At 48.2% G+C, this 21,092-nt stretch overlaps 1 protein-coding gene across 2 annotated transcripts; it reads right to left on the bottom strand.

Annotated features, from left to right (window-relative positions):
* Positions 1-115: 115 nt before the first annotated feature.
* clasrp (CLK4-associating serine/arginine rich protein) lies at positions 116-8,887 on the bottom strand. Of its 2 annotated transcripts, XM_029171534.3 has the most exons (21): positions 8,731-8,887; positions 7,687-7,826; positions 7,349-7,446; positions 7,166-7,267; positions 6,721-6,800; positions 6,001-6,085; positions 5,745-5,881; positions 5,500-5,596; positions 5,246-5,324; positions 5,091-5,164; positions 4,954-4,995; positions 4,667-4,855; positions 3,995-4,300; positions 3,736-3,921; positions 3,564-3,603; positions 2,017-2,077; positions 1,875-1,933; positions 1,733-1,779; positions 1,561-1,646; positions 1,322-1,346; positions 116-792 (listed from the first exon to the last, which is right to left on the bottom strand). In XM_029171534.3, exons 2-21 carry the CDS (start codon positions 7,783-7,785, stop codon positions 708-710), a joined length of 1,977 nt encoding a protein of 658 aa, XP_029027367.1. In that variant the 5' UTR covers positions 7,786-7,826; positions 8,731-8,887; the 3' UTR covers positions 116-707. The 2 variants fall into 2 exon arrangements, 1 of the variants encoding a protein (XP_029027367.1); XR_003787988.3 differs by lacking the exons at positions 116-792; positions 1,322-1,346 and having other exon boundaries at positions 3,560-3,603.
* Positions 8,888-21,092: the final 12,205 nt, after the last annotated feature.

Below are 21,092 nucleotides of genomic sequence, written 5' to 3'. Positions count from 1 at the left end.
ATTGCGTAAAAGTGTTTGGAGGCCGATCACTACTTTATTGAACAGCTGGCGGCAATGTATTTGCGCCATCAGTATTTTATTAAATATTTAAAATGAACACAAAAGTAAAACAAGCTGTGGTTTCAAAGTCAGGTTTATTAATTGTTCTGTATTTGTATTACACAGGCCACATTACTGAACAAAGGGGCAAATATTAACCAGCTGGCTGAGAAACGTAGTACAAAAAGAGCAGAGGACAGCTGGACGTGAACTTGATCGATGTGTAGAAATATGCTGTACATCAGTTCATGACAGCTGCTCAAAATGGTGGTTAGTGAGTGTTTCCTCTTGGAAGAACGTGACATGAGGAAGATGTAGCTAAGATAAGACACTGCTTGGGACCATATAACTGGAGTAATACAAATGTCTTTATTGATGAGGACTGTTGAGGCGGGAGGAGAGATAAAACTTATTTAATAAGATGAATGGCATATCAAAGTCAGCTTAGCTGAATCAATCAACTGTGTAGTTAGTGAAACTAAGGTACCACGGTTTTCAGTTTTAAGCTCAGTGTGCATAAACATTACCAGAGGACAGACATGCTCAGGTATACATTGGTCATTAATTAACAATCAGTCTGTTTGTATCTTATCCCACCAGCGGTTTCGTTGGATAACATGTGTTTGAAATTTCTCCTGCACTGTAAAAAGACTTTTCCACCTCCCAGCTCAGTATCTGTAGTACGGACTCCGTGATCGTGATTTAGATCTGGACAGAGACCGTGACCGGGATCGAGACCGAGACCGTGACCTCCTGAATAAAGAATAATAAAAAAAATGATGGGGATGAATAAAGTAAGCCTACACAAAAAAACAACACAAACGACCTATTTGCTTTAGTGTGTAATTATGTTAGGTAGTACTTTATGTTGCCAATTAAACTCAGTATATACATTGAATAAATCATACATTTTGTAATGTAGATGTATGCAACTGCACATAATGAACCTGTTATGACTATCTGGCACCAAATAGGTTCATTAAATTCTTTTCTTCTTTACTCATTTTATCTTAATCAGTAAAGAAAAAAAACAGTAATTTTTTGCATTGCTCCGAATATAAAGATCTAGGTTTGGAGTGGTTGGAGTGGTAGCAGGCCACAGATAATTTGTCTCTGCTGAGATTTAACAAACTGAACAGAGACAATGTGCATTCAAGTGAAATTAATCCAAATTACTAAAGTATTGCCACCAATAATAAAAGCAGCGTTTGAGATTGTGCTTTTGTAAAACAATGATTTTGCATCACTGGAGCTCTGCGAATACTTGCGGTTTCTCACATACCTTCTGTATGAGTTGTGTTCTCGGCCTGAGGGACAGAGGACACAGAGCCACGATCAAAACAACATGCCAGAACATCTAAAGGACTATAAAACTGTCAGAGCACTAACTGATGTCAGAAGGGCAGAAAAGGATTGGAGTGATTAAATATTTTGGTTACTTCTGTTTAAGTATGCAGACCAAATTATTATTCTAACATTGGATCCATATGGCTGCTGGTGATCAGAAAACTAAAAGCTTACCATATTTGGATGGAGAAGGCGAGTGGCTCTGCCGGCCGTACTGTCTTTCCCACTCATCCCGCTCTTTCTCACGGCGTTCACGCTCCCTATGCCAAGAGCCACAGGGTCAGAAGGTTTCAACACGCAACATAGAACAGACCTGCTATGTGCACGCTCCAACACAAAACCCTACTTCATGCGTATCTTGCGTGCCATGGCACGTAGTTCTCCCTCTCGCTCCTGTAGAATAAATACAAGGCGATGAGAGGAAATAAAGACTAAAGCGCTCAATGTTTCTACGCACATCTGTAGCTTTGGACCACACACACACACACCTGTCGTTTGTGCTCCTGTTGCTGGATCTTCACCTGAGCTGCTTTCTTATCCGCCTTGGCTGCAGGATGGTAAAGAGAACAGAACTCGGTCTGTACTACATTCTCCCCAGCACACAAACCACAAACGGACTCATCTACTCACACTGCTTGTTGAGAGCCTTCTGCATGCGCAGCTTCAGTCGCTCCTGTGGGGTCATCTTGGGCTGTAGGTGACACAACTGTGTTAGCACGTCCTTTCAATGTTCAACAAAAGTGTGAGTGAGTGAGAGATATCAAGGGTACCCAGCTGTTACACGATTTTGATACTATCGTCTCAACAGTTGCGGCTGGAGATAAAAGAGCCAAAGATGAATTAATTACATGTGATGTTTGTTGAGTAAACAAACATGAACCATACTGACTCAGCAGGCGGTGTGGGTGTGTGCGTGTTGAGGGACAATGTTGCTCTAGAATAGTTCAGCTAGCACAATATTTCATATGTACGTACAAACGCTGTACATTAAGATGAAAGAGATGAAGAGGAAGAGACAGTCAGAAAGCGAAACAAGAGCAAGTTCAGGTCTGGTGAGTTGAGAAAAATTCAGTCAGAGCCACTGGCACTTTTTCAGAGACACACCCACCACTGGGCTGTTTGAACCTGGCCAGGCAAGAAAGACTGCTGGCATTTGACAAAGAACTGGTAACTTCTACTGCATTTCTAATGTTTAAGACTTGGAGCATATTCAGATTCTGGTCTTAATACTGAAAAGGTTTAGGGTTTTGACTCAATATTAACCGTTGAGACATGTGTACCGTTATCCACCTAACCTTTAAATTTCCCTGAATCCTTCTTTCTAATAGACCAGATGTTCAGATGTATAAACACTATATTATCAAAGGTATTGGGATGTCTGTGTTTATGCGCACATGGACTTAATGGCATTGCAGTTTCAGTCTGTAGGGTCTAACATGGACTTAGCCCACACTTTGCAGCTATTACAGCATCCACTCCTCTGGGAAAGCTGTCCACAGGGCTTAGCGGTGGGGATGTTTGATCATTCTTCCCGATGAGCATTTGTGAGGTCAGGCACTGAAGTTGGATGAAAAGATCTGGCTTCTTGTCTCCAGTGATTTGGAGGGGAGTCCCAATACATTAAATAATATAGTGTGTGACTGGTATATACAACATTGGACTTTCACAGCCAAAGCTTGCTCTGATCACGTGGCCAGGAGTGATTCTCAGACGGAGAACACATGGTTGCAAGACAAGGAAGTTACATTCCCCATACGGGCGCCTGATGTGCGTTTCACAGCTTCAGACTACATACAGAAACATAAAGATGCTGCTCGCTCTCTCTCCACATGTATATGAGCACATACATGTGCCACCCACACTGGAAGCACGATAGGGACAACAATTGATTTTGCAGGTTTTGCGATCTATACAAAAATACAGAGATGGCATCAAGTCAGTCAATGTCAACACTGACAGGAATACTGCGATGGCAAATCGAAACCAGATGTGGTGCTTCCACTGCAATATCCATCCGCTTGAAGGGCGCAAAAAAAAAACAAAAACAAAAACAAATATTCTCTGTGGACAACATTGACTTCTACATCCCAGTCTGAAGGACAACCATGTCACCCTGTCAGGGATGAGGGAGGCGTAGGCTTTAGCAAGAAACCCAGCTAGATCAAATTCTTACTGACTTTGGCAGCTCCCGTCTCTTTACCACCCGCAGTATCAGGCCTAAATGAGGGGAGACAAAGAGATGATGAGAACAGTGAATGATGCATTAACATTCTGCATTACAACTACTCTTCAGCCTAAAACACCATCAAGTACTACTTGAACATGCAGGACTGAAAACCAGGAGCGTACTTTCTTAGCTTGTCAGAAACAACAGTGGTAGAGGGCTGGACTCCTCTGTGAGGGGGGGAGGGACTGTGATTTGGGCGACTAGAGGATCGAGAGGGGCTGCGACTGGCGCTGTCTCCTCTCCGGTAGCCTCCAGTGCTCCTAGCCCCTCGTCTAGAACTGCCCCCCTGCCGCGAGGTGGACCGGGACCTGAGCAGAAAGGTACAGTTAGTCCAACTGTAATGGTATAGTAGTGTTGATGGTGACTGAACAGGATTCTCACCTTGTTCGCCTGCGTGCAGAGTATCGTCTCCTGTCTCTGTCCCTCTCTCGCTCTCTCTCGCGGTCATTGGACCTCGAACGCGTCCGGTCACGTCTTCTCCAGGATCCACTTCCCCCGTTGCCCGCTCTGCCCCTGGAGTGAGACCTGGATCGCCGCCTCGACCGCGAGCCGCTTCGGGTGCGACGCCCATCTCGCCCCCCTCGTCCTCGCCGGTTCCGGCGCGAGCGGGAAGATGAGCGAGAGGAAAACCGGGATGAGGAGGTGGAGGACGAGGAAGGGGAGCGGCTGGAGGACGACCTTCTTCTCCTGGACAAGCAAATACGCAGAGTTTTAGAAACAACACCAGCCCAGCACCTAGCCTGTCTACCACTACTTTATTTGTATGAAAGAAATTAAGCTGAAGTATAAATGTTCAGAATGTCCACATTTTTTGCGGTTATGTGACATGCAGTACAATGAAACTTTGAATGTGTGTCAGACTGATGTCACCACACACACATGTTCTCTATACACATGCAGTTAAATTTGAGAACTGATATTTGCCTGAAAACTAATCATCTCACCTACCACAAAAAGCATCAAATCTGTATTGCTCCTCTGTGATCAACTAGGGTCATTTCAATGAACATAACTGCAAGAGGAAATAAGACAGGAAGAGGGAAAGTTACCGACCGGGAGCCCCTGCTATGACCTGCAGGGTGCTGCAAGTTGGAGGGGGCATGGCCAGAGTGAGGAGCTGCTGTCTGAGTTGCTGCTGCAGCTTCATCATCACTGCCACCAAAGCTAGTGATGAATGTGATCTTCTCTGGACCAGGAGAACGAGAGCGGGACCGTGACTCTGAGCTGGATTCTGACTCTGGCCTGAAAAGAGAAAATGAAGCAAATGAGGAGATAAATATGAATTTAGTACAAATGCACCAGAGTACAATAAAAACAGACAACACTGTGACTTAACATACCGTTTGTAGGGATCATAGGTTGGACTGTCTCTTCTGGCATAACTTACATACCAAAAAACAGAAGAAAAAGTTAAAACATGTTTTGATGGAAGAAAAAGTTTCAAAACAGCAAAACATTGTGCATAACATAAACGTACCTTGGTGGGCTGATCTGTCTACCTTTTAGTCTCTTCTCTCTGAACTCTCTCCTTTGTCTGCGAGAACGACGACCCTTTTTTGATGAAATACACATAACATCACAAAGATGCACATAAAATCATGGAAAACAAATTAACCAAGAGTCTTGTCTTACAGAGTACATGGCCTTCTCAGCCTCCAGAGCCTTGGCGTGTTTGATGGCCTCCACTTCCTCCTTGTCTTTCTTCAACATCCTGCTCATTCAACAAAAAGATTTTAAAAAGTCAGTATCAACACTACATTAAAGGCAGAAAGCTTAATTTGTGTGGGCCTTTCTACTCCTTTTTTGGATGGTAAGGTGGATGAAAGAGCAATACAACATTTACACAATTGTGTAAAGACAACAAGCAGCTACAGATTTTCACTTGCCTCACAAAGTCTCCTTCAGCCATTCCATATGTGGTCGCCATTTTGTTCAGGTCCAACACCTGTTCCTGATTCAGTTCATCAACATCAACTTCTACATCTGTACATATACACAGAAACATAACGCTAAAACACAAAGCAGCATATTGAAAAATCCACATACTTTAATATGCACAGTGAGGACTGTCATTTTTAGGGCCGATTTTTGGTTCACAGCAGGTACGGAAAGTGCCAAAAAAGTCCCTCACCAATGTCTGGAATGCCCTCATCCTCCTCAGATTCACTGTTCTCTGAATTTTCTTCATCTTTGTCCGACTGCGGCTCAGGCTCAGTCACGGTGCTGTCTTCATAGGTGTAACCAATGGTTGCCTTCTTCTCTGCCAGCCTGCCAAAAGCACACATATTTATCAATAAAAGTAACATGAATGAAGTGTGCAAAAACAGTAAGAAATATATGAAACAAAGAGCAGGGAGGAAATAGCAACATTATAATAATTCACATACTTTTTCTTCTCTTCCTCATTAGGCTTCTGTAGGCCACCATAGAGTTCATCCAGGTAGATCTGGTACAAACACTGCTCCTCAGAGACTGTAGGAGGACAACAGGGAGTTTTGGAGCTCAATATAACTGCAAAATATACCCAGTGAGAGCAGGGCAACATACACTATGCTATCAGAAGTATTTGGACGCTTGTCTTTACATGCACATCCTAGTCTTAGTCCATAGGGTTCAATGGGGAGTTGGCCCACCCTATGTAGCAATAACAGCTTTAACTTTTATGGAAAGGCTGTCCACAAGGTATGTGTCTACAGGAATGCTTGACCATGTCAGAACAAGAAGGGGCCGTCTCAAAACAGTTCCCAAGAAGTTAGAAGATCCCTATACTTAAACTAAAAGGCCAAGGTCAACCCCTGATAAAGCTTGGATGCAGCTCCTCATCCATGGAAGCCCATTCCATGAAGCTGCCTGTGTGTTGCTGTTCTGCAAAAAGGAGGGCCACACAATGTTTGGAGCGCTGTAGCCATTAACCCTGTAGATAGTTGGTGAGAAGCTGAAAAGCAGTAGAAGCAGACTGCACACCTAGGTGTTTGAGTTTATACACCTGCACTCGTGGAGGTGATTAGAACACCTAAACCCAGTGATTGGGTGGTGTACTTATGCTTTTGATAATAATACTAACATTACAAATGTGTGTTAGCAGCAGTTTGTGATTAAATACTCACTGTTGGCAAAATCATTCTGTACTAGGCCTCTGTAGCGCTCGTAATTGCACTTCCTCTCCTCCATTTCCTGCTCTGAGGTTCTGAACAAGACAAAAGATTTTCATACTTCACAATTACACCATTTAATTGAGGGTGAAACATTTGCCTCTTGTCTAATCAATAATCTCTTAAAGAACAACACAGTCCACCCTAGAAAAAAGGACTGTGGGATGATGTACAGTAAAATACTATAGCATGACAGTAATAATGATATTACTTAGATTTTTATGTTAGACCATGATATTTTGTTCCATTTATAACTTTGAACCCAGACAACAGGTGCACACCTACCTACACTTGGATGTTCATAATAATTTGAATATACATACTATATTATACATCATGAAATGTTGACAGCAGACAGACTGTGGGATTAAATGTGTGTCCAATCAGTCTGCAGACTTACGTAGTGTTAAGCAGCGATGGGGTGTAGGTAGGGATGTAGTCCAGATGAGCCCTTACATCAAACCGGTCAATCATGTTGTTAGCATCTCCTTGCCATGGCATCCTTTACACAAAACAATAAAGAGGGGTCAAATTCACAGTGCATATAGTGTCTGTCGTCATGTGCATGCGTTTGCTTCCTCACATGTTGATGGGGCTCTCCGCAGCCAGTGCTACAGCAGGATCCAGATGGATTTTGTAGGCTCGCCCATGTACCTGGAGAAACTGAGCTGGATCTTTTTTCTGTTAAGACAATCAAGAGAGACATGCATATGAAAAACAGAGTTCATGTAGACTGTAGTGAGGTGCAACTTTCGTCTTTGTTGTTCAACACGTTGCTGCAGACCTGACAGTTACACAATTGGGTTTTAGGCCACCAAAGAAAAAAAAGCCTCTAGCAGACATATTTAACAGCAAAATTGAATCTAAATAATCACTTTCTCACGAGGTTGCTACATCAGCATACATCATCAGTTCTCTTACTATTTTCTCATAGTACTCCCTCCTGCGCTCGCCTCGACGCTTGTAGTCCACCATCATTCCACGGAGCTTGCGCTCATGTTTGCGGGCCTCCTGCCACATGACGGCTCCGCTGGGTGTGGGGGCGCGGCGGGGCACGGCTGCTGCAGAGACCCCGAGAGGACAAAATAGTTTAGCGGTGAAAGACATCATCATGTACATGTAAATGATTACAATTAATGCTTGTATGCATTATGGCATTTTGCTGACCATTTTAAACACAATCCAACAGGTTTTTAGTTGAAAAGAACAAAATAAAACATTTTTAGTAGTTGAGAAAAGCCAACTTATTAAAAATAATTCATAGGGATATATTTACTTTATTTCCTTATCAAAACATAAATATAGCCTGTAAAAAAATGTGTCATATTGTTTGTTATGTGATCACACACACGCAAATTACAGAATGTATAAATAGTTTGACACACACACAATCAGTATATGTGTCAGTGTGTTAGCTCCTCTGTCACTGTTTTACTAACAGTAGTAAGTTTAGATCCAACACCTAATGACATGCATGAGCATATTTTGATGAGGCAGACTTTAGTCTGTCTTTAGCTAGCATTACTTATGATTGTCTAGTAATGTTAGTTTATATTAAAATGAGCTAAACCATCCAGAGCTACTACGCTAACCTGAGAAATATCGACTGTAAATCTTATTGCTCGCAGCACTGCCTTTCTATTTTAATAAGTTAAACTACTCCGTTAATTACTCAGTCACTTGCGCTTTGGACTTGCTGCACGTACACGAACAGGATAAGAGATAATATATACTAAGTTACTAAGGAGTTTGCTAGCATACACATCGCCCGCTGAATTCTAGCGTGGGCCTTCTATACCGACACCAAGCGTGTAGCAATACAGCTAGCTTAGCTTAGCTTAGCCTAGCCTAGCTACTCTCCAAAGACATTACAACCGACACGTTAATCGCAGCCTTACTATCGCCAACCAAACACAAAAATGAATGCATGCTACATTTGCTGTCGCCGTAAATTTAACCGTGTACCTGTTTTTCTGACCACCAACACAGACTGAGGTTGTTTTCGGTCAAACACCGATGGTAGCGAAGCGTCACACGCCTCCCTCTCCGTTTACGGTCGGCTAGTGCAGTACCGGGGTCGGCCTGTTGAGGCGCTGCGCGCATTGAGAAACAGCAGTAGAGGTGCTGTTCACCATGCACTGCCGACCAGCAATGTGATGCTAAGTGCACAGTGTAATAACACTGTATGTGAGAACAGTGAAACTGTTTTTAGTGTAATGAGCAACAATAAATCCCCTAAGGGTTTAATTTACTCTCAAATACTGTATGAAATTAAAAGACATCAATGGACTAATCAGCTTAGTCTTTGCAGCACGTTGTGATTCAATACACAAATGTGCCAGGGCGGCAAGAGCCCGCACGGAAAGGACGCCAGGGGAGGCAAAGGAGGACGTTCACACTCAACAATATTTATTCTTTAAAATATAATTCTCAATTAAAATACACCACACGAGGTAAGTTACGTGATCACCAAAAGTAATACAAATCAAAATCACACCATGCAGAATCACGGCAACCAAAATAGACAAAATAACAAAATAGAAACAAACAAAACCAACCAACCTAAATTAACAATAAGAGATGAATCAACAGTTATAATGCGCGGACATACACACACGCGCGCGCGCGCGCGCGCGCGCGCGCACACACACACACACACACACACACACACACACACACACACACACACACACACACACACACACACACACACACACACACACACACACACACACACACACACACACACACACACACTCCAACAGTGGTTTCCGCCCCTTAGGTCTTGGACGATCCGAGGGACCGAAACCTTGGCGGAAACTGGGACACAATAAAAACAAAAAGACACTGAAGAAGCCAGAAACAGCAGCGTCGGGGAAGGGCACAAGCCCGTGGGTCACTCGTATCCAGACCCAAAGCGGTAATCTGGACTGTAGCGCAGCTGTGCGTCCCGGTCGCTGCCCCCGCAGTCGTCGCCTACCAGCGAGGCTCCGCTCTCCAGCCGCTGGCGCACTAAATAAAAAACACGGTAAACTACCAGGCAGGGAGAAACCGAGGGATTTAAAGGCAAGATCAGTCTGTTACCTGAACACCACCCGCCGTGACTCGAGCTAATGCCAGTCCGGATAGCTTTTATTATGACGCCGGCTCTGTGAAGGGGTCCGGCTCTGGAAAAGAGTCGCTCATAAGCGCTGAGCCTGAGGGGGGGGGACTCAAAACCCTGCATCACCACACAGACAGCAGCTTCCTTTACCTGTAGCGATCGTACACAGGCGCACCACTGCAGCCACGGATAAACCACGATTATCTTATTATAGTGCTCACCTGCGCTCACAGGCACCAGCCACAGGCCAACAAAGAGCCCTAATCAGGTGTTCACCTGTACTTAAAGGCACCAGCCTGGCCCGCCTCCCAGGGAGCCAATTAGGTTATATGGTGGGTGGGGCAAACCTCCACACCACCACATCTACCCCTAGCCTTTTAAATCGTCGTCCCGACGATGGAACCACTTAGGACTACAACCTACTGAACACAAACTGAGAGTTTGAGACGGACTCTACTGACCTGCTCGTAGGAGCACTAATTTGCCTATCTACTGGTTGAGGGAGATGATGAATGTTCGTATGATGACCTGCGGTGGACCGCGAAGTGCGGCGCAGCACTGATGCGTAGGTATCAGTCTGACTTGGTACTGATGACTGCTGGGGCCCAGATGGTAATGGGTCCGAAGCAGAGCAGAGGACTTGGGAAGCACCAGTCGACTCACTCAGAGGCAACGGGTTGGCAATAGGCTGCTGAACATCTGATGCCAGCACCCAAAGTTCTTCGTCTGAAGGGTCATCAGGCGGATCCTGTGCGGCTGGTGGCAGCTCTGGTGGAGGAGCAACCTCCACCGGCCTAGCAACGCATTTCAACAAGTCCCTATGCACAGTTCTCACTTTGTGCAGGTGGTGCACAGGTGCCACGGTGTAAACTGCTCCGCCCTCAAGAGGAGCCTTGACCACCTGATGTACCTCAGGGTTCCACAAATCCTGGATTTGTGGCGCCCTCTGACACCACACTCTTTAACATAGACCCGCTGACCAACTGGCAGGGGTTGATCCCGTACTCGCTGGTCATACCGCTCCTTCCTACGGGCCGCAGCAACGAGTATCTGCTCTCGTGCGCAGTCAAAAGCGACCCTCATTCGCTCTTGATGCTCAGCCACCCAACCCTGCACCTCCCCTGGATGTGGTTCTTCCACTCGCCCCAAGAGAAAATCAATGGGGAGCCTGGGTTCCTGTCCAAACATCAAGAAAAATGGGGACTCCCCAGTACTTTAATGAGGCGTAGTGTTATAAAAGAAGAGGACCTGTGGTAAACAGGAAACCCAGTCCCGCTTCTGTGAGGGAGGCAACGTACGCAGAAGATCATGAAGGGTCCGGTTGAAACGTTCGCACTGCCCATTCCCTGCTGGATGGTAGGGGGTGCTGCGAGATTTAGTCACCCCGTACAACAAGCAAAGCTGCTTAATCAAAGCACTCTCAAAACTTCTACCTTGATCAGAATGCAGCCTGCTAGGAACACCGAACTTGTAGAACCACTCCAGAACTAGTACCTGGGCCACCGTGCAGGCCCGTTGGTCACGGGTAGGAACCGCTACCGTAAATTTTGTGAAGACATCTGTCATCACCAGGACGTTCTCCCGCCCACACCGCGAAGGCTCAAGTAAGGTGAAATCGATAGCAAGTATCTCATTGGGTCGGGAGGCAAGTAAGTGCCCCATAAAACTATGAGGTGCCTGTCCTGTGTCTTTAGCGACCTGGCACTGCTCACACGCCTGTACCCAGTTCCTGATGTCAAGAGACATACCTGGCCAATAACACCGCTGCCAAACTAGTTCCATAGTCCGCTCCCTACCCTGGTGGCCATGTTGTTGATGCAGCTGGCGCAAGGTCTCTTGCTTAAGGGCATCAGGCAAAAGTAGCTGTAGAAATTCTTCTCCATCAGGTCGATAGACCCGCCGGAATAGAACCCTGTCACTTTCTACTAGGCGGTCCCACTAGCGCAATAGCGCCCGAGCTGGCTTCGAAAGGGACTGCCGTTCAGAAGGAGTGGGTTGAGTTTTCCGGTGCCAAAATGGAAGAACTTCTCTCAACAAAGGATCACTCTCCTGCAACGAATACACATCCGAGGCAGAGTGAGATGGAAGAACAGAAATCACTGATTGGCCGACTGATGTAACTGGACCTGCGGGCAAGCCTCCTTGCAACTCAGTAGGGACCAAAGTGCCAGGCAGCCACCTAGTCTCAGGCTCCAGCTTGGTGGTGTATTGCCGGGAGAGCGCATCTGCATTTTTATTTGTACGGCCTGAGCGGTACTTTATTTCGAAATCAAATGCAGCTAACTGAGATGCCCAACGCTGCTCGGTTGCCCCCAATTTGGCAGTCTGCAGCTCAAAGGATTATTGTCGGTATTAACCACGCACTTGTGCCCCAACAGATACTCCCTAAACTTCTCGGTCATGGCCCACTTGAGCGCAAGAAACTCTAGTTTCATAGAGCTATAATTATCCATATTGCGCTCTGTGGGCCGAAGGCCTCGACTAGCGTACGCCACCGGTTTCACCCCGCTGTCAGTCTCTTGAGAGAGTACAGCCCCAAGCCCATCATGGCTTGCATCGATCTCCAAAATGAAGGGGCGACCAAAGTCTGCGTAAGCCAACACTGGAGCTGACACAAGCTTGGCTTTAAGAGCCTCAAAGCTCTGTTCACACTGAGGGGTCCACTTTGATTCTAAAGCTTGGCCTGAGCCTCTCTTAGCCCCTTTGCCCGTCAGCTCTGCTACCACACGATGCAAGGGACCTGCCAACTTCGCGAAACCTTCCACGAAGCGGCGATAATAACTGGCAAAACCCAAAAATGTGCGCAACTCTGACACCTGTTGCGGGCGCCTCCATCCAGCCACTGCCTCAACCTTTTTGGGATCTGTAGAAACTCCCTGACCGGAGATGACATGGCCTAGGTATCCTACCTCCCGCTGGAAGAATGCACACTTTTCAAGCTTTTGTGACGTTCTGCCTCCGCGCCGCTAGAGGCGCTCCTGGGGTTTTGATGTGGGTCTATGGTTGAATTTAATTTCCTGTGTAATTAGTTGACCCACCTGTTTGGTTTGTGTATTTAGGGGATGTTTTTTGTTTGACACATTGCTGGTGTGTACGCTCGGTGTAGCTGGATGCTACCCCGTTGTTGCGTTGAGGAGAGTTTGTGATGCAAAGGAGTTTTGGTTTTGTTTATGTCCTGTCCCACCACGTAAGTTTTGTGAGTGTTTTATGTTTAGGTCTTATGTTTCATGTTTAGGATTTTTGCCCGTAGTGTACGGAGCGTTTAGTTTTAGATAGTGAATTAGGTTGTTTATCGTTTTCCTGCAATGCAGTGATTTTTAGTTCTTCCTTTGTGTTGAACTGAGTCCTGCGGTGCAGTGAGTTTTTGTTGTATTCAAATAAATCGTTAATGTTAATTGTACCTTCTGTGTCTGGGTCGTGCATTTGGGGTCTCCACCCTCTCTTGTGTTCCCTGCGACCTGGTCTGCCGGTTGCGGCCAGGTGTCTGTGTGAGGGACTACGCAGAGAGCTGTGTGCTGGAAGCACGTCGGCCGTGGTGCCTGAAGCCTCCGCTCAGTGTGAGCGCGTTCTCCTCCCGGCTCCGTGAGAGCCGTAGTTCTCCCCGCTCAAGGGGCATGTTTTAGAATCTCGTGAAGTCTAGTTTGACCCTCGTTTTAACTATAGTAACCGTTCGGTCTTGTTTGCCCCTCGCCCGTAACAGAACACACCAGCCATCCAGATCCCAGCCGACCCATAGTTTGTGTTTAGTTCGTGTTTGGTTTAGGTTAGCTAGCCAGCTAAGTGTTAGTCCGTGTTAGCTTGTCTGTGTTTTGTGTGCATGCTTTTGTTTTTGCTCTGTGTTTTGTTTCGTTTTTTGCACCGGAGTGTCCACATGGCTTCGATTGCTTCAGAGCAGATCAACCCTCGCTTCTGGGGGCTGTTTTGTGAGCATGTCATGGCTGCGTGCACCTCGCCGGCTCCATGGGGCCGGCTGTACGGATTAAATCGATTGGACGATTTAATCGTTGTCGTGCCGCAGTTCCACGCAATTCCGGGAGTTCCGGAATTGGTCACGTGGTTCCCCGCGCTACGGGAGGAGTTGGCTGCCCAGCTGGCCGGACGCCCGCCATCACAGCGATACCCAGCACTGCGGTCTGGATTTTTGGCAGCGGCCAGAACAGCGGTGGGCTATTTTTATTCAGGGGCGCCAACAGACGCCCACGGCTCCCGTCACTCAGAGGGAGACCGTGCCCGGAGCTGTTTATCTCTCTCCATCCGAGGCTCGAAGGATATGGAGGGAGCTGAAGGGACAGGGTGTTGGAACGGTGGATTTTAAACGGACAATTAAGGGACAAACCTCATCGGAGGTGGATTTTATGGTGGCTGCTGAAAAGACAGAGAACTTGGTAGCAACGAACGATTTGCCTGCTGCATCACGAGTCGGCTCACCTGTGCCAGCACCTCGTCTGGCCTACAAGAGTAGTGTGAGGGTGGGTTTGCTTCGTGTTGTTCCAATGGCATCACCGCGTCATGTTCCTGTCGCAAAGCCACGTTCGACCACGTCCGTTCCTGGTGGTCTGGTGGAGACCACGTCCGTTCCTGGTGGTCTGGTGGAGGCCACGTCCGTGCCTGATGGTGGTCCGGTTCCGGCTCCACGTCTGGCTTCGTCTCCGGTTCCGGCTCCACGTCTGGTTTCGTCTCCGGTTCCGGCTCCACGTCTGGTTTCGTCTCCGGTTCCGGCTCCACGTCTGGTTTCGTCTCCGGTTCCGGCTCCACGTCCACGTCTGGCTTCGTCTCCGGTTCCGGCTCCACGTCTGGCTTCGTCTCCGGTTCCGGCTCCACGTCTGGCTTCGTCTCCGGTTCCGGCTCCACGTCTGGCTTCGTCTCCGGTTCCGGCTCCACGTCTGCCCTCCAAGAAGGGCGCTTCTCGGAGGGTGGGGCTGCTTCTTGTTTCCCCGAGGGCAGCCGCTGGTTCCTGTTCGTCGCGGTGGTCCAAGGAGGACGCCGCTGGTTCCTGTTCGTCGCGGTGGTCCATGGAAGATGCCGCTGGTTCCTGTTCGTCGCGGTGGTCCAAGGAGGACGCCGCTGGTTCCTGTTCGTCGCGGTGGTCCAAGGAGGATGCCGCTGGTTCCCGTTTGTCGTCGCGGTGGTCCAAGGAGGACGCCGCTGGTTCCCGTTTGTCGTCGCGGTGGTCCAGGGAGGACGTCGCTGGTTCCTGTTTCTCGTTGCGGTGGTCCAAGGAGGACGCCGCTGGTTCCTGTTTCTCGTCGCGGTGGTCCAAGGAGGACGCCGCTGGTTTCCCTGCACTCCGGCGGTGGTCCGGAGCAGCGTAGTTGCCTCGTGGACTGGTGGCCTCGCCTTTGGCGTCAACAGCTGCCACGGTGGCGCTGCCTCCTACGCCGTCGGCCGCCACGGGGGTCTCAACGTTTGATGGACAGACGGTTTCGGCCGCGTCAAGCCCCTGGAGGGCTCATGTTTCGTCGGCGGCCGCCCAGAGGTCGCACTGTCAGTCTGGGGACGGTCAAGCTGCCTACTCCTCTGCGGCGGGGGCTGGAAGAGGTTTGTCGCCCGCCCTGAAAGGCAGTGGACTTTTATAGACATTTAATGGACTCCTGTTTTGTTTGAGGAGGGGTTGTGTTCTGCCCGCCTCCTGGTTGTTCCCCCTCCGCCCGCCCAGGTCGGGTGTTTTCTTTAGCGGCTGTCTGGAAGTCAGCCGTTGAGGGGGGGGTTCTGTGACGTTCTGCCTCCGCGCCGCTAGAGGCGCTCCTGGGGTTTTGATGTGGGTCTATGGTTGAATTTAATTTCCTGTGTAATTAGTTGACCCACCTGTTTGGTTTGTGTATTTAGGGGATGTTTTTTGTTTGACACATTGCTGGTGTGTACGCTCGGTGTAGCTGGATGCTACCCCGTTGTTACGTTGAAGAGAGTTTGTGATGCAAAGGAGTTTTGGTTTTGTTTATGTCCTGTCCCACCACGTAAGTTTTGTGAGTGTTTTATGTTTAGGTCTTATGTTTCATGTTTAGGATTTTTGCCCGTAGTGTACGGAGCGTTTAGTTTTAGATAGTGAATTAGGTTGTTTATCGTTTTCCTGCAATGCAGTGATTTTTAGTTCTTCCTTTGTGTTGAACTGAGTCCTGCGGTGCAGTGAGTTTTTGTTGTATTCAAATAAATCGTTAATGTTAATTGTACCTTCTGTGTCTGGGTCGTGCATTTGGGGTCTCCACCCTCTCTTGTGTTCCCTGCGACCTGGTCTGCTGGTTGCGGCCAGGTGTCTGTGTGAGGGACTATGCAGAGAGCTGTGTGCTGGAAGCACGTCGGCCATGGTGCCTGAAGCCTCCGCTCAGTGTGAGCGCGTTCTCCTCCCGGCTCCGTGAGAGCCGTAGTTCTCCCCGCTCAAGGGGCATGTTTTAGAATCTCGTGAAGTCTAGTTTGACCCTCGTTTTAACTATAGTAACCGTTCGGTCTTGTTTGCCCCTCGCCCGTAACAGCTTTGCCTTCAGTCCCTCATTGTACAGGCGACCCAGGACCATCTCTAGTCTTTGAAGGTGCTGGCTGATAGAAGACGAGAAAACAATAATGTCGTCGAGGTATAACAGGAGAGACTGCCCTTGCTGGTCCCCAAACATCCTTTGCATCAACCGCTGGAAGGTGCTTGGCGCATTACACAGGCCAAACGGCATTCGATTAAACTCGAACAGGCCAAATGGGGTACAGAATGCCGTTTTTGGCTTGTCCTTTTCTGCCACCGGCACCTGATTGTAGCCACTGGCTAAATCGAGCGTGGAAAACCAGCAGGCTCCAGCCAATGCATCAAGACTTTCCTCAATTCGGGGCAGGGGAAAAGCATCCTTCCTGGTTTTGCGATTAAGGAGGCGGTAATCTACACACAAGCGCAGAGCGCCATCCTTCTTTCGTACCAGCACTATGGGAGAAGCATATGGGCTGCTGCTTTCCCGAACCACCCGAGACTCCAAAAGCTGGTTAATATGAGCCTTTACTGCTTCGTATTCAGATGGGGGAATACGGTGGTACCGTTGTCGGACCGGCACGTCATCGAGCAGAGGTATGTCGTGGGAGAGCAGGTTGGTACAACCCAAGTCATGCTCATTTGAGGAAAAGACTGACTCGTATCGTTGTAACAGGGATCTGACCTTTTCCTGATCCTGTTGTCCTAGTGCTGACAGATCCAGGGACCTCACCTTGTCAAGCACGGTGGGAACAACACTCTGACCACTGACAGTGTCCAGTGTCGCTCTTTCTTCTGCCACCCCTGCAGGGAGGCTAATTACCTGCGCCTCGCCAAGATGACCGAGGCTTGTTCAAGGGTACAGAAGGACAGCCACTGTTCCCACGTTCACCACAGGCACATATGCAGTGCCTCGCACCACCCGCACTACACACGATGACACCAGCAGTCCAGCTGGTAACCCAACCTCAGGGGGCTCTAGCAATACAGTTCCATTTGCAAACTGCTCTGAGCAGGTGCTGGCAACCAATTTCATAGTTCCCCCCGGCACACGCACCGCTCGTCTGCCCCGAACCCGCACCATGCCATTGAGATAATCGGGCCTGCTATCTCCTAGCCCATGGCATCTCTGCAGAGCATCAAGTATGGAACGAGGTGCCTGCAGCACATCCGGTGACTCAAACAGGGAAACCCCCAAGGACCCGAAAAGCTCCTTATAACACCGCCTTATGACATTCATCCCCAGGACACCCGGGGTGAAGGGCCCAGGGCCAGGTGGATCTTTTACGACCAAAATCCCACGAGGCATAACCTTCCCACACAGCTCTACGTCCAACTCCAAATAGCCTATGTAGGGGATGGCCAAGCCATTTGCTGCCCTTAGCCGCAGCCAATTGCAGGAACAAAGACGCTCCTGCCCCCAAGAGGCAAACTGTGCTGCAAACAAACTCTCAGGGATGGTGGACACCATAGAACAAGTATCGACCAGACAAGTAACTGGGACTCCTCCAACTGAGACACTAATATATGGACATGGACCAACTAGATCCCTCACTACTCCAACCTGTGAGCCTACGGATTCCCCTCCTGAGTTGTGGCTCTGCAGCTCAGTGGGATCTAGTTTTCCGGTTGCGGTGCTGCCTGAACCGGCCGGTCTCTAGTGGGGCGCTGACCATTTACTACACCTGGTTGTCGATGAGCCTGTTCGCTAACACACTCCCTAGCAAAATGGCCAGGTTGCTGGCACCGTCTACAAATCACCGGGCCAGGCCGACAATTTCTACCGGAAAGGCGCGGGGCTTGTAAGGATGCTACAGTTTGCACAAGTTGGTTCAACTGTTCTTGCTGTAATTTTATCAGATTAATCACATCTCCCAAAGTGGGTTCCCCTGACCGGGCAGAAGAGCCAGTCTGAATGCCACCCTGCACGTTGTATTGAAGGCCATATGCTGAGGGTAGGGATGAACTCCTCTCCCTAAAACTGGTTGGCAAACCCTCTCGTTCCCATGTCATGGCCTCCAAACGCAACTCCAACAATGAAATGGTAGGCTGTCGGCGAACACATTGTCTAAGAGTCCTACGCAGGGAACCATCGAGGACGTGCTCCATAAACTGGTCACGAAGCAATACTTCTGCGTTAGGCATCCCATCTGGGGCCTGCTGCTTAACTTGTGCCATGAGAGCCATAAGGGCCAGAGAGAACTCCTGTAGAGTCTCGCCCTCAAGCTGATGCCGGGAGAAGAACTGCTGCTGTAAGGCAATATAAGACTGGTTACAGCCGTAGAGTTCAGTTAAAATGGCGAGCACCTTTTTCGAATCCCCCCGCTCTACGCTTGAGCGAAACTTAATTTCCTCTCGAGCCTCTCCTTCCAAATGATCATAAATAAAAAGAGCCTTGTCAGCGGCGGATAGATGTCGAGCACGCACACATGCCTCAATCTCCTCAGTCACCCCCATACCAGTCTTACCGTTAAACATGGGGCACTTACGGTCCCAAAGGATAGCTACCAGCCGCTCGGTTACCGCGGTAGCCACTGATGATATAGCCGGGGCGCCTGAGGGAGGCACAACCCCGCTGGCATCCGAACCTGCTGCGTGGCCTTGACGGAGACGCTCATTATCCGCCTGAAGCTGTAAAACCCGGTCTTTTAGTTGCTGCAACTCCTCCTCCATACTTATGGGGACAGGGTCAGGACTCTACTAGGGCGAAAAAGAAACAAAAAAAACACACCGCGCTGCTGTTCTGGCTTCACAATATAAACAATATCACTCAGTCTCAAAAAAACAATTTAAATTTAAACAGAGCTCAACAACATTAAACACGTGAACACTTTGCCCCCTTTAAATGGCGATCCTGCCATCTACGCCAAAATGTGCCAGGGCGGCAAGAGCCCGCACGGAAAGGACGCCAGGGGAGGCAAAGGAGGACGTTCATACTCAACAATATTTATTCTTTAAAATATAATTCCCAATAAAATACACCACACGAGGTAAGTTACGTGATATAAACACCAAAAGTAATACAAATCAAAATCACACCATGCAGAATCACGGCAAACAAAATAGACAAAATAACAAAATAGAAACAAACAAAACCAACCAACCTAAATTAACAATAAGAGATGAATCAACAGTTATAATGCGCAGACATACACGCGCACACACACGCACACACTCCAACAGTGGTTTCCGCCCCTTAGGTCTTGGACGATCCGAGGGACCGAAACCTTGGCGGAAACTGGGACACAATAAAAAGAAAAAGACACCGAAGAAGCCAGAAACAGCAGCGTCGGGGAAGGGCACAAGCCCGTGGGTCACTCGTATCCAGACCCAAAGCGGTAATCTGGACTGTAGCGCAGCTGTGCGTCCCGGTCGCTGCCCCCGCAGTCGTCGCCTACCAGCGAGGCTCCGCTCTCCAGCCGCTGGCGCACTAAATAAAAAACACGGTAAACTACCAGGCAGGGAGAAACCGAGGGATTTAAAGGCAAGATCAGTCTGTTACCTGAACACCACCCGCCGTGACTCGAGCTAATGCCAGTCCGGATAGCTTTTATTATGACGCCGGCTCTGTGAAGGGGTCCGGCTCTGGAAAAGAGTCGCTCATAAGCGCTGAGCCTGAGGGGGGGGGACTCAAAACCCTGCATCACCACACAGACAGCAGCTCCCCTTACCTGTAGCGATCGTACACAGGCGCACCACTGCAGCCACGGATAAACCACGATTATCTTATTATAGTGCTCACCTGCGCTCATAGGCACCAGCCACAGGCCAACAAAGAGCCCTAATCAGGTGTTCACCTGTACTTAAAGGTACCAGCCTGGCCCGCCTCCCAGGGAGCCAATTAGGTTATATGGTGGGTGGGGCAAACCTCCACACCACCACACATAAATAAGACGACCCTCTCTTACCTGATGTGGAGCGATGTGCAAACTCCACACAGAAACTCGACTTGACTGTACGGCAACGGGGTCAACTGTACCACACATCATTTACATAATATACAGAACCACGTTTGTTAATGTAATGTAAAGTAAAGTGCACTTAAAGTGGCCACTAGATGTCCCCACAGGACAAATTACTTCACTATTCTTCAGATGGGTTCACAAAGATTAAATATTTCCCAATCATCATGAATTAACACACTAATTTAAAACTAATTTAAATTGTATTGCGAAATTATTTTCTGCCTTATTTAGTTTTATTTTTGTCCTATTAACTTTATTTGAGTGTGTTGCAGGCATCAAACAGCTGTGCTCATTTTCTTGGCCACCGAACACCCACAGCTTGTTTGATATAAAATTAATAGACAGGTACTCATGACTGGCTTGAAGTGGTATTTGTATTCAAATAAGCTTTTCCAGTCATTCTGGGGCGTACAGCTGTACAGAGGACCCTGCGCGTACAGTAGCACGTATGTGAGTGTGAGGGTTTGTGTAAGTGCTGTTTCCTACATTTCCAGCTGACCAGGGTGGTGACGGGAAGCCTGCGCTAATTTCCAGCCTGTCGCTGTTTACACAGGCAGGGGGTCACACTTGTCACATCCATTAGTCCATTAACTGTCAGTGCTGTGCCACTTTACACTGGACCTCACATACCCCTTCCTGTCACACATGCAACACTGTCACATAAACGTCTGTTTATATCATATTTGTTATGTTCTAAAAGACTGTAGCAGTTGTGTTGTAGTAGATTTCCCCTAATATACATGTTTCTCACGAGCACATGGTGATTTTAATACTAGAGCAGCCCAGCGCTTTCCTTTGGTTCCAGGTGCTGTGA

Source organism: Betta splendens, chromosome 13, assembly GCF_900634795.4.
Source record: "Betta splendens chromosome 13, fBetSpl5.4, whole genome shotgun sequence".
Taxonomy (NCBI): Eukaryota; Metazoa; Chordata; class Actinopteri; order Anabantiformes; family Osphronemidae; genus Betta; species Betta splendens.
Note: the sequence above shows the minus strand (reverse complement) of the source record. Positions and strands in the feature narration are given on the sequence as shown.